Here is a 14,220-nt window from a genome sequence, read left to right on the forward strand (position 1 = left end):
TTGGTGATAGTTCACCAACACAGACAATTATTTATTCAGCAAATGTAGTACTTAATCCATTCATTCTTTTTGCTGCTAACAGCCAATTATAGGTGACACACATCTGTTTTCCTCTGTATGCAACAAACCATCGACCACATTTTCCCAGTGGTTCTGCTTTGCTGCCTGTTATGTCAGTCAACTGCTAATGCCACTTTGAATAATCACATTATAAACATCTCTGATGTCTAGTGCCCTTTACACCATTTTCTTCTTTTTGATGCTGTTCCATTTCTGTTCAGAACAGTAAAAGGCCAGGAGACACGATATCCCATTTGATCATTTCAGCAGGTACTGAATCAATTTTATTTTTTTTTAGCATCTGTGTGGATAATTTCTTGAAGCATCTTTTGATTTGTGTAAGTGTTTGAATTATACTCTTTATACATACAAGACCAATAAGTCTGATTTGTGGATTAATTAAAACTATTTTTTTGCATTAATTTTAACAGGCTTATGTCACCTCCAGGGAACATTTCACCATGTTTCAGGGTGACATACTTATCACAAAAGCTGGCTGTGCAAATAAGGGATGTTAGACTCAGGAAACTTCCAAAGGGACTGAGACAAACCAGGACAAAACCTCAATTTCAGAATGAGTCAGCTAAATGCCAAGGCAGTCCCACAAAGCTTGGCCATCTGATTTCCCTTCTGGTAGAGAGATAATTTTAGACTGATGTGTTGAATTAGTGCTTTAAGTGAGTTATATCCTACGTAAGAAGCATGGCATGACTTGTTATAAATCCATTTGAATGTTAAAAATTTGGAGTAAAAGGGCAAAACTACAGGTGAATCCAAAGGGACAGGATTTCACCTTTTATTCTCATGAAAATGATAAGAGTAAGGATGCTAATGCAAAAAGCCCAAAACAACAACAACAAAAATAAACCCCTAAACCACAACAAAACAGCTCTGGTGAAGAGTCCCTTTGAAAGTACTCCCACACAACCCTGCAGTGCAATTCAGTCCTGATGAGAAAGTCAGCTGTGACACACTTTGCTTTTTGCATCCATAGGCAGAGTTATGACCAGATCCTGGGCTGATGTAAATCAGCACCGTTCTATTGACTTCAAAGGAATTATTCCAATATGATTAAGAAAAATCTCACATCTGTAAGCTAACAAGGACTTTACTCCAGGTTTACAAGGAATTCCAGAACACAACCTTTAGAAGCTTAGCTCTAGCAAGAGCTTAGAAGTCAGGTACAACAGTAAGGACTTGATCGGTTTCTGGATATAGATTCATTTATAAAAGCAAAATATATCTTATGTAATTTATGTCTCAGTTCTGGTGTTATGATTTAATTTGATGATCTTAAATGCAACACTGTCAAACATTCTGAAGTCAACTTTCACCGCTCCTCTTGGAACATTCAGTATGACTACAAAATAATAATGACTTGAAACCCTACTTTGTGAAAGCTCAGTTTCCACGAAATAACAAAGAGGATATTTGAGCAGAAGGAGCCAGTTCAGATAAGAGCTGTGCGTTGGAAGCACTAACCATGCATGACCCAAATTTTCTGCATATTTAATACCACTCATGAACAGAGGTCAGAAGTATTATTTCAACCCATTGCAAAGCTCCTGGTAAGAAACAGATGTAAACAAAGATGTTCATAGGCTTTTCCTGACTTATGGTTACTCACCAGATATCTCCTCTAGGCACTGTTTGGCAGTCTTACTGAATGACAAATCCATTTTAGTAGGACTGGTGCAGGAGTCAGCAGGTGGTAAAGAGGTACTGTCATTTTCTGAGAGAGTTCTGAAATCAAGCAAGAAGATTGATTATTATTATTATCTGTCACTCATGTATGAATGGAAACAAACGTTACTTGCAGCTCCATCTAGAATTGTACCACTATATGGTGAAAATACCATGAATGTCACATTCTTACTGTGCTAATTTGACTGCAGCTACACAAATTTGCAAGCAACTGGGAACTCTCTCTGTCTCGATCTTCCAGAACAACTCAAAGTTAATGCTGAGCCAGTTTATTTCCTTGCTTTTTCTCTGCAAGAGTTGTCAACCAGATATAGGCAGAATCCATTTAAATTGGTTAAGTCACATCCCTGCTCATATATGAGGGAAAGGAAAACTTTTAATTGCTGAAATATTAAGCGAGAAAGGCCATGTGGGAAGAAGCTTATGCAAGGCTGGAATGGAAATCTGGCCCAGATATTTAAATCTATGTGCAGCTTCTTTTGATAATGCCCTTTATATGCCCTCTGGGGAAATGGGATAATAAAAGTTTTTCCATTAACTTGCTAACGGATAGCCCATATTTTCTGTGATGGTATACTTCTGTGGATATTATTGATAAATTATAATGGGTACCCTTTCTTGAATACAGTTATTTGCTATTGCATAATGGTAAGTACCAAGAAATACACAAGCACATGGATGATAATAGAAAATAGATGACACAATTATTGTCTCTCCTTAAGGAACAGCTGTAGCATCTAGCTTACACAGGAACTGTTGAACCACGATGCCATTAAACAGCAACCTGTACCACATTTGTAAACAGTAAAAGAAAACACCTAAAGATATACTAGCCACTTTTCAAAATAAAATGGAAAAGTCTTGGAATCCAATTTCTTACAGCTTTCCTGACATGAACAGCACATTCAGTCTTTTGATTTCTTAAAAGATGAGTGAAATACTTATATCCTAATTTTAAAATATTACAGTTATAGCTCAGTTATCAAAATTCACCATAAAATGTTTCAAATGACCAACTAAACTGTAAATACAAACATTTAACTGTGATGAATGTTTATTTTATGAGTATAACTGATAAAAACAGTGACTTATCTCTTAAAAGAATTTTATGGCAACTTATTTTATGAAATAACTTTCCAGTTAACATTTTCTTCAGAGTTACTTAATGAATAGATTTGTTCATGACAGTGACTGAGGGAGCAGATATATACACATACAACGGCACAAGTACTGTCATGGTGGAATTTGTTGATTAGAATCTTTTAAGTCTGACTCTACTTACACAGAAATAGAAATGCAAATTATGTCTGATCTGATGCACTCTTCTTATCAATTTCTGTACTTTTGGGATGCTAGAAACAGACAACTGTTCTAGAGAAGCTATTTTTCGTTCTCGTCTACTATTTCTCTCTGTCACACACTACTGGAAACACAAACTCAGAACATGCAGCAAAGTTATTTATACCCTGCTGACTTTGAATGTAATTTTACACTTGGTGCTTGAGGACAGAGTCCTAAGTTACAAAAAGCCCAACTCCCCAATGAACACACACCGAAATTCAACCGTCCACCTCTTTTCCCATATTGTTTCAAATCATCAAAACCAATGACAGATATGTCTACTTTCAGTGAAAGCCATGTCAAGAGGCCGTGACTGCTCATGAGTACTCCTATCTGGGTTAATGCTGAAACTTAATGCTGGATCAGCCCAGGGCAAACTATCAGCCCAAAAACACATTTCAGAAAAAGGCACTTATAATAATGGCAAAGGTAATTGATGTGGTCTGCACTCTTCTCGTTGAACTCAAACCGTGGAGCTGCCAGGGCTGGTGCCAGACTGAGTGAGAGGAACACTGGAAAAGAGTAGGCTGCTTTTGGTCTTGTAGGAAGAGCACCCAGTTAGGTGGGTGCAGATCAAGTATTCCCAGCATTCTCCACAAAACGTATATGGAGTTTACATCAGTCCACCCCTGGTTAGAAACAGAAAGGGATCCTTTTCACCTGTTCTCCTTCTGATCCTATAGCATCACATTCCTGATTGTGCAACTGTTCAATCATCAATCACTGCATCAACTCAGAACAGTGACGCAAACCCTTCCCTGAGTGACCAAGAGCCTTATATGTAAGCTGTCTTAGAGGACAGAAGGACAGAAAGGGGAAAGAGAATAGAAGATAGAAAGGATCCATTCTTGTTGATGTGGACATCTATCATCAGAAGAGGATTAAGTGGTCTGGACTCTCACCAGTCACCAATACCCAGCATTTGCACTGATTCTTCATCTAGTGAATGGGGATAGGTAAAACAGAACTTCAATGACTTGGATCGCCCTCTGGCAGTGATTATTGCCTATACAGTCAATACAGATGGATACATCACTTGTTGACCGTATGGGAACACAGATACTAATGTTAAAAGAACTGACTCCCTCCAAGAGTACAAACACATAATGAGTGATCTCAAGCAACTACGTCAACTTCAGCATGATGACTGAATCTTTTTACTTATAATAACAATGAATAAAAGTTTTCACTTGTTCACAACCTCACTTGTCCAGGTCACATCGAAACTTTTAGGGATAAACCAAATACCAATTAAAGCACATTTCCATTCTTCAGTGTTTTGTTGGCCTTTTTTTTCATTTTCGAAAACCTGATGAAGCTATAACCAGGAAAAGAAGTTGAAAAACACTGTGAGAAGAGATACTTGCAAAGATTTCAATTCCAAATTTTAGAATCTGATCTGTGGAATTAATTGCATCATAAAATCCAGTTTCTGGGAGATTAGATGTCATCAGAATCTAAGTCTTAAAGTAAAAAGACTGAATTAGAAATATCATATAACCCTAATAATTAAAGAATGTTTGATTTAACTTGTAGAAAGAAAACCATGGAAACACAAACCAAATGTAAATATGATGCGGTTTTCTTAAATTTATAGGCAGCCTGAAATAACAGATCTAAGAAGCATGAAATGTCCCTTTTATCTTGCTTGAAACTTGAAAGTTTAAATATAATATAAAATAAATGTGATTTGCTGTCAAAACAAATAACAAAGAAACAGCGGTACTGACTTCATTCAGCATTTTTATGTTTAATTTGGTAAAAGCATCAATGATTCTAATTATCTGAGGCAACAACAGAAATCCTGCAGAGAACTATGGATTTAGCAGCAGTTTAAGTTCGCTTACTTGAGAAAAACGGTTATTTATTGTGGAAGTGATGGGCAAAAAGGCACCTGCCTGGCCCTTTGGCAGCCGTGATGGACGTATTCTGAGGAACCTGGGGATGGGGCTCTCAGCAATAGCTCTTCTCCTACCAGGCGTCTGCTGGGCTGCCAGCTGCCAGCACTTCCACAACAGCCCTGGCTTTTGGTCCATGATGGTCAAGGCCCTGATTTTTTTCTGGAGCTGAGGGTAAGCCGGATGGGCTGAGATTAGTCTAGTGGTGAATGATTTCCAAGAAAAACCATGTAGAAGCCCCAGCTCTTGGGGAGTAAGGAGGTTCAGGTATAGACTGAGTGCCTAAAACTTCAAGTTGCTTTGCTCTAGGCCTGTCTCAGGGTGTCATACTTTCGAAAAAGCATGTAGATGCCTCTTTGCTTAGCTCAGCCATTCTAGTAAAAAACAAACAAACAAACAAACAAACAAACAACAAAAAAATGAAGGTGAAATTGTGAGATTTGTCCTTCCCTATACTTCTGTCTTTTACTTCTTACTCTGGGCCATACTAATCCGATGAATGACTCAAGTGAGCTTTGCAGGACTGAAGCACAGATTAAGCTCCAGGCAAGCAAACAGCAAATTAAAAGATCTTCTCATTAACCTTACACATTGGCCTTAATGAATGGCTCTCTATCTGCTACCTATTCACAGCCCACTGCCTTAAAAAAAATTTAAATCCTTGCATCTCTCTTGACAGCAAGGAAAGTGAAAAGAATTTCAGTTGAGTCAAAGCAACCCCATTGACATTTCTTCCAGTGCTGTGCATCTGCAGCACAGGTTAATTTAGGAAACTGTCATGAAAACAGGACAATCTGTTTTCTATTTTAATCATGGCAATCAGAGAATATATTTATCCCCAACACACTGAGTTATATGCTACCCATTTGTAAAAGCATAAAACTCGCTTAATGGGACAAATCCTGCTCTCAGTCACACCTGCACAAGCTCATTCAGTTTGATTAAAATGAACCTGCACAGGAGTAATTAAGAACAGAATTTGGAACACTACTTCATAAGCTGTCTTTAACACAGTCAGTCATTTCCTGTCTCTAACGAAATAGCCAACCTTTGATAAACACAGATAACATCAAAGATTTGTTTGGTTTTCACTCGACATTCCAAGAGATATCAGATGAATATGCTGGGGTTTTTTTTCCAACAACTCTCTGAGGTGCAGCTGTCTTGAATGTGTATCACTGTCAGTGTAACAGACTGGCAGGACCACATCTGGAATATGAGCAGTTTGATCACCCATGTTCAAGACATGTGAGTTAAATTGGAAACAGCTGCAGGAAAGAGCTACTAGGATGCTCATGTGGGAGAAGAAACTCTTCTGAAAAGAGACAATTTGGTTTAGCCTTGCAAAAGAGAAGGAAGGGGGTGGGAGTATTGCCCCACATATTTAAAAAGATTGATCAAAAGGAGGGAAAACAACTATTTAAGTTAAAGGACAATATTAACAAAGTAATAAATGGCTGCAGTCTCATCTTGTAGGTTGTAAACAATTTCTAACAATAAGATGAGTTAACCTTCCTATTGGAGTAGTGGGGATTAACTAGTTTAAAATAAAGCTTAGTTGATTTATGAAGGGGTTAATATGGTTGCCAGTAACAGAAGACTGGACATAATATCCTTTTTGGTCCTTTGTCCTACATTTTACTGATCATTTAGTCAAAGGAATAAGGCCACACTTGTATGTACGGCAATTTAAAAGAATAACTTCAGATCATAAACAGCAAGCAACTGAAATATCAAGCTACTGTTTCAACTCAGCACTAATCAAGCATGTGTTTAGCATGGTTTCTTCACTTATTATTCTCCTTCCCATCTCTTAAGACAACACCTCTACAGTGGAAACTTTTCTTGCACAATTACTTGAAAACCAAGCATGAGGAAATGGGAGGTTTTTTCTAAACACTGCTTGGGAGGTTTTTTCTAAACACTGCTTTGTTACAAGTAAGCCTTGTGGGTGGCAATGTTTAGTGCTACCTACGCTTGCAAAATTTTGGTGGTGACTGCTGTTTGGTTTTCACAACAGTAATGTAAATAAAACAGAAATCAATAAAGCACTACAGCATAACTTTGAATCATCACATTTTTAAAGAAAGAGCTGCAGTATGCTTAGCAGCACAATCTATTATTAACAAACACAACTAACTGATAGAACGTCTTTTACTGAAAACTTAATTTTAACTCCACAATCAGTGACCAGAAATAGCTTCTAGTCATTGAAACTGGACATAAATATGACTCCAACAAACCCTGCAGATGCTGTGTTTGCAGGATCCTTGAAGAGCAGTTTAATTTTTTCCCTAAACCAGCATAAAAACCTCCTGAACAGGCAGCTGGAATTGAATTTCACTGCGCCTCCAGAGGTGCAACCAGATTACATCCTCCTTCCCATCTGTCACAGCTCTGCACTTCCCATGCACCCTTGAAGCTGTGCTCTAGTAATAGAATTGTTTCAATCAACACATAGGAAAGGAGATAGGAAGGAGATTTTAGTACCTGGTAACATGTTTGTTTATTATACTGATATTTCCTTTCTCCGTCTCTATCTAGTAAACACTTTAGTCCTCACAGAATCATAAAGTAATTTAGATCAGAAAGATGTTCTAGATGCCATCTGGTCCAATGACATGCTCAAAGTAGGCCTGGTTACATTTAGTTGCTCAGGGCCTTGTTTGGTTGAGCCTTGAATCCAAGGACAGAGCTTCCAAAACATCTCTGGGCAGCTTGCTCCAGTGTTTCACCACCCTTAGGTTAAAAATATTTTTTCTAACTTCTAATCAGCATCTCCCCTGCTGTAACTTGCATTTGTTACGTCTCATCCTATCACCCTGCGTTTCAGAGAAGTCTGGCCCCTTCTTCTCTGTACCAATCTGTTAGGCAGCTGAAGTTAACAGTTTCTTATTCTTCAGGGACAAAAAGAGCGCCAAACTGGTTTTTGTAGTCCAGCATTGACACTGAAAGAGTATCTCTGCAAGGTCTCAATTCAGACAGTGCTGAAACTTCTTCCAGATGTTGCTATTGTTAAACTACAAATTTAGCTGAAGAACTGAAATTTAAGTGATGCACAACATAGAAGTGCAGCTCAGGATGATGAGTGGTCAGCTAATTCTCTGTGGTGGTTTCTATACTTCCAGAATTTCAGGCAATAAGCAATTCCTGAGTACCACAGCCCCTGGGATTTGGGCACTTCACATTCTATATTCCAGCCATGGAAGAGAGACCCGTTAACCTCCTACAGCGCTTACTGGAGGAGTCAATAAAATTAAACTGCAGTACATGCGTCCAGTTACAACTCAATGTTCTCCTATTGAAATATTCCTTTAGTGTTTGAGCGAATCCACAGCAAATGTTAATTGCCAACACATCACATATTTCAGGTAGGGTTATGATGACTCACATCAACTAAGGATTTGCCCCATGGAGTGAGGTGACATTTGTGTTACTCCTGGGACTATTAGTTATGTTTCCCTTTTTATGGAAATAATACAAACTTATACAATTTGGCTCACAAAAAATAAAGCAATGATTGCATACAACTGGCTCTTCTCTGTGCAATAAAATGTTTGGAATCACAGGTTATATTACACTTTTGGGCAACGCGTCGGAAAGCTAAGAACTCCAAATACTGAGAAATTAAGCTGTTATTCTCTTGCTAAGATTTTAGAAGGAAGATTCAGACTTTTATTTTTTCATCAATGCCTCTCTTTTTTCCTGCTTTCTCTGTAACGTAGTAAGCGCTAAACTGTGTTACTCTTCTCCATCTGAAATTTATGCACCACTAAATTCTATGGCCAAGTCTAATACGAGTCTAAGGGACTCTGGCAGATGGCACAATTTCCATCTTCCTCCAATTCTGTCTGTGTAAAAGAATGTGTAATTTAAAGTAATGGCTGGTACATTTTAAGCAATTATACAGTCTCTTACACCTTCCTTTTAGTTGTTTTTCATGCTGTATCTCTCTTGTCAAGCTTTCTGGCAACTGAATTACATCTACTTCAGCCTTTCTTAAATCAGTTGGACCCTGCAGTCAACTTCAGGGGGGACACGGGACACATAAGGGGCTGTAAATAACACATTCACAACCGCATTTGAAAATAAATAATCACTTGCTGAGGAGGATGGGAGAATTTAAATTATACCCATTTAGTTTATCTCAAATGCAACTCTGACTGTTGCTGCTCATCTTTGAAGAGAAGTAATAATCCCATATGAATTTCTATGCCATGGTGTTTAAGAGGCATAAAAATACAATGTGATATCAGACAGGACAAAGCGCCGAGAGCACAAAGCTGAATAGTGCAATATATCATTTCAGAACCTCCTAGTGAAACAGTATTATTTACCTACTGTCCAAATCTGTGAGAACATGAGTTTTGGTAAGTCTTATAGTATTGCATTTTCTGTTTAAGCAAAATACATGCTGGCCTCAAAGAAACTCTTTGGAATACCCTCTTTTACTCACAAATCTACATAAACCATCTCCTAGGTAATAGATATTGCAAGATACATGATATCTGCAGGTATCAGCAACAAACCAGAAAAAGCACTGGCTTACTTATCCTTGTGCTAACAGCCTAAACTGATCTCAGCGGTATATTGCAGTATATTTCAGTATTCTGCAGGATTCCAAATAAAATGCTCTGTATTTTTACTAAATTGTATTGAAACTTTTTGCAGGGACTGCATTGCAAACTCACAGAGCCTAGACAATCTCCTAGCTGTAAAAAATCTGTTAGTCTGAATGGTAACTATTGTTTATTAAGACATTGATCTATAAAGCTGTTCCAAGAGCTAACAAGCACACCTGAAAATTCTGTGTATGAATTGTGACGACTGCTCAGAAAACAGTTATGTTTAAGAGCAAGAAAATGTAAATACAGCACCCCAGCTTCATGTACACTTCTACTTGCCATATGTCCACAAAAAGAAATATGCTGACTTTGGAAATTTGGATATATTGGTTATATTTATATTCTTCTATTAAATCATTGTGTACTGTTACAAAGCCCTTGAGAATTGTAAGGAATGTAGTTACTGTGTATTTTGGGGTCAGATTCTGCTCTCAGTTGCAGAGATACACATTGAAGTAACCTCATCAAAGTCGGTCTATTACTCTCGGTTTATGGCATTCCGAGATCAGACCTTGGCTCTGAGAATTTTATTTTCATGCGAGATTTAACTTCAAATACAGTCTCCTTTGCTGTTTTTTTGAAGCAAACAGACAATTATTAATACCAAATTTTACTGGATGCATGCTTCTATCGCCCTTTAAAATTCAAAATACATTTTGCTTCATGATGAAGCTTAAAAGAATGATAAGATATCTCCATCATGCAATGAAATGGCATCAATATGTTGTAAAATTGCCATTAAATGGCACATGCATCTGAAGGGAAAGCATAGCTTCTTTTTCTCTCTCGTTATATATGCACCCTAACACATATGTAGGCCATCCTATGTACCGCGCTGCAAATTGTCTGTAGCACTGTGGTTATTCCAGATAGTTATAAAGAAACATGCATATTAAGCACATTCAGCGATACATTTAATTGAAACTCAAGAGGCTACCCACTGCACATTAGAATAAATATAACCTATATTATGCCTTTTTCGCCTCCCATACGATTTTCTGAACTGCTTTTGTTCAGAAGTAATTTAAACAGTTTATCACTCATCCAGATTGGTTTTGAAGGTATGTTTAGTTGTGTGTAATGATATATATACTCCCTCAGAGCCTGCTTCAGCACCTCTTTAATCCTTGGCCAAGATTATCTACAGTACTACTCACTAATAAAAACTGCCAGTATATTTTGCTTAATAATGTATTTGTCATTTTGTCAGATGTTAAATTTACCCACAACTGTAGCTAAAGCCCTCCAACAGCTGACATCTGAAATCATTACTCAAACCAGCCTGCCAGTCTTTCTACACTTACTCTGTCTTCTGAACTGTACAACAATGAAATCTCTCAGCCTCTCTTCAGTTGCTCTGACATATAGCAAAATAAATTCAGACAAAGGTTGATATATGTAACTGTTCGTTCCTCTGTTCCAGAGCCTTGGCCATCAGAAGGGTTTGTATCACCTGTAAAAATTAACTGCCTCCATGGATTCAATCTATACCTACTTCATGTATAAAACTAAACAGGAAAAGGACCTACAAACAGCAGCTTTTCTCTCTGCCCAAAATGTTGTGCACAGTTTTTCCTGTAATATCCTACTAGTACTGTTACATACACTGAAAACGTCAGCAGTTTATTTTAGGATTTTTTAAGAGAACTGTGTATTTTAAGCAAATATTATTGAATATCAGCAAATAAATGTTGAGGTTCTTAAATCGCAAACAAGAATATTCGCACTAGAAACCTGACTCAGCCGTGACCTTTCAAAAGCAGCACATGATTTGTGTTTCTAATCAAAACATCCTGAATTTTAAACAGCAAATATTTGCAGTGGATTGCTTTTATACAAGGTAGAGGCTCAGAGTTCTTGGATGAAAGTGTTCTTACAGTAACATTAATTAAAAAATAATATTAGGAAAACATCCGCATGATGCTGTGACAGAAGCTGGGAGACAAGAACCATAACAGTGTGATCCACCATTGCTCTATCTGTTTTAGCTCTCTTTCCTAAATGGTAACACAAACCCAATTTCCCTCCTTGGCCTTACCTATAAATGAAAGGAGCTACTGTGGCAGTGTTGGGGTGACTGTATTGCTGTTGCTGAGGAAGCTGGACGACACCATTTCCTGTGCCTTGGCTACTGCTTGCAGCCATCGAGGCCGACAGAGCCGTGGAGGACCCCAGGGTGAGAGCTGTGCTTGGTTCTTTCCCTTCAGAAGAAGCAAGACCAGAGGAAGGCGAAGCTTTCTCGCTAAGTTGAGATTTTGGCATTGATTGGGACTGGTTTCCTTTTGTAGTCCTCAGTTTTTCAACCTCTTTGCTTCCCGTGCATGCGGATGAAGCGTTCTGCTTTGCTGTCGGCACCTTTGATCCAGGTTTTGGGATCCCACTAGAAGACGGTATTAAACTTTCCTTCTTGGCTGCTGTTGTCTTGCTTCCTTTTGGGATTAAGCTTGCAATTTTTGAGCTCTTCTTTGTAGATGTTTCAGTGAGCTGGTCCTTCTCTTCCTTGACTGTTTTCTCAGTGCAAACTTTGTTTTTGTCCCTGTTCTTTTCCTCTTTGTCCTTTGGCTGTAGCAAAGACTTTTTATTGCTAAGATTTTTGCTTCCAGCTTTCGGAGGGGTTAATTTCGGTGATACTTTAGGACTGCTACTTGTGGAGCCACCGCTGTTCACCCCACCGCTTAAGACATCCATTTCACCACACTCTGAAAAGGTATCATCCTCTCTCCCACTGTCACTAGGTCCTGAGCTCAGCGACAAAGGAGGTCTCAGAGCAGTCCTAGCATTAACCAGCTTGAATTTTTCCAGCATAGATTTTTGTCCAGATGAAGGGGGCTTCACGCCTTCAGAAGGGGGTGGCTTGAGCCTGTCTGAAGATGGAGTAGGGGAGGTTGCGGGACTAGGCTGCTTCACGGACAGCATGGTAGAGGTCGCGCTGTGTTTGACATTCATGGATTTGCTGCGCCAAGGCTTGCTGGCACTTGGAGAGGGTATGGCAGAGACCTGCTGCTGCCCGGTGCTGGTGGGATGCTGCACATTTCCATTCATGCCTGCAGATGGGTGAGGGCCTTTTGGTGAATCTGCTTAAAAAACAGAAAGAACCATAATGGTACAGTTATTCTCCCATCTCCTGCTTGAAGGTGATATCATACTCCTCTGGCATTTAAAACAGTAGCATGTGATTTATGATAAACATAATTTACATGTGCGTGGAACATGAAGGATGCTAATCGAAAATGCCTTTTTTTCCCACCACCATCACAGTATTGTGCAATACTTCTATGAGCTCAGCCTTGGGAACACCTTCTTTGTAACCATTTCATTATGCAAATTAAACCTTCCCATTTAAAGATTTTATCTTTAATAAACCATAAATAAATTCTTCCAGTCACTCGTTAATAATAAAACACTGAGACATGAAAGAAAAAAGAATGCTATAATATTGGAAGAAAAACAAAACCAGAAAAAGAAGGGGTTTACATTTAGTGAAAGCAAAATATGTGCTAGAAAGCTGAGGTTTAGGTAGGAGGAGGAGGAGGACTGAGTAATACTGAAATTAAAGCGATATGATCAATATTCATAAAAGTAAAAAATGTCGGGTCACTATACTTTTTTTGGTTTTAAAGAAGCCAACTTCAGGAACTTACCCCAGTGCACTGTCATAGGTGGGAAAAAATACATCAGCAATTTCACCAGTTTCAGTACTTGAAAGTTACAATGATATATCATCTCCATGGGTACAGCAACGATAGTTGTTTGGGGTCTAAAGCTCAGATAGATACAGAAGGTCCATTTACGGGGCTCTGGTACCTTCACTACATTTACGTTGCCCAGAAACTTCAGCAAATCTTCAGAATGAAGGTGAACAAGACTGCTTCTGCAATAATCAAACTGTGCTAATTGACAGCCATGATTTTCAAAACAGTCATCTAGCCTTATTAAGCAAAGCAGACCAATGCATGAAAGGGTTCAGCTCTTCTGTATGAAGCTTAAATTTCCAAGACATATCTGAGTATGTAAACACTATTACTCTGGAGCACAAGAGACATGAAGTGGTAACGGCAATCAAATATATGGTAAGTAGCTATTCAGCAGATAACGTATTTTCTCTTAGTGTATCTATCTTGTCTTGCTATTCAGTCTCAGGACTGCCAGTGAATTAGGCGTAAGTCTGCCTATAGTATATCAAATTCAGTACTACAAGAAAGCCTATGAAACATGCAATACAAATATAGTTCATGTGATGGCAAAAAGAGTGCTTGATGTGTTGTATACACACATGAAGTCAAAGTCATGCCTCGGGGCCCACTGTCTGAATAATATAATAGATGAGGACACTGAAGACATTTGTCTCTTCAGCACAGAGTTTGAAGTTATGTGCCATTTTCATTTTTGCAGTCTCAGCCCTAAGGCTCTAGTATGGATTAGACTACCCACCTGGAAGTCTGAAAGCCACTAATACGCATAGGAAAGGGAGGATTTTGAGCATCCTGAAAGCAAAGCTCTTTTTTCTTTAACAAAGAATGCAAACATAGCAAAAGTTACTTCTCTAAATAGCATTAAGAATTTCTAGTTTAAAAATAATAATAATTTAAAAA

The 14,220-nt window shown here is 38.3% G+C and overlaps 1 protein-coding gene across 1 annotated transcript in view; it reads right to left on the reverse strand.

Annotated features, from left to right (window-relative positions):
• The window catches only part of NAV3 (neuron navigator 3), a gene marked incomplete at its 5' end in the record, with an annotated part of 193,789 nt that overhangs the window by 125,548 nt on the left and 54,021 nt on the right, over positions 1 to 14,220 (reverse strand). The window contains 2 exons of the mRNA XM_009892466.1: positions 1,688 to 1,803; positions 11,667 to 12,702. Of these exons, the coding sequence (XP_009890768.1) occupies positions 1,688 to 1,803; positions 11,667 to 12,702 (1,152 nt within the window). The remainder of the gene's footprint in view (positions 1 to 1,687; positions 1,804 to 11,666; positions 12,703 to 14,220) is intronic.

This window comes from Charadrius vociferus, unplaced genomic scaffold, assembly GCF_000708025.1.
Source record: "Charadrius vociferus isolate BGI_N301 unplaced genomic scaffold, ASM70802v2 scaffold839, whole genome shotgun sequence".
NCBI lineage: Eukaryota > Metazoa > Chordata > Aves > Charadriiformes > Charadriidae > Charadrius > Charadrius vociferus.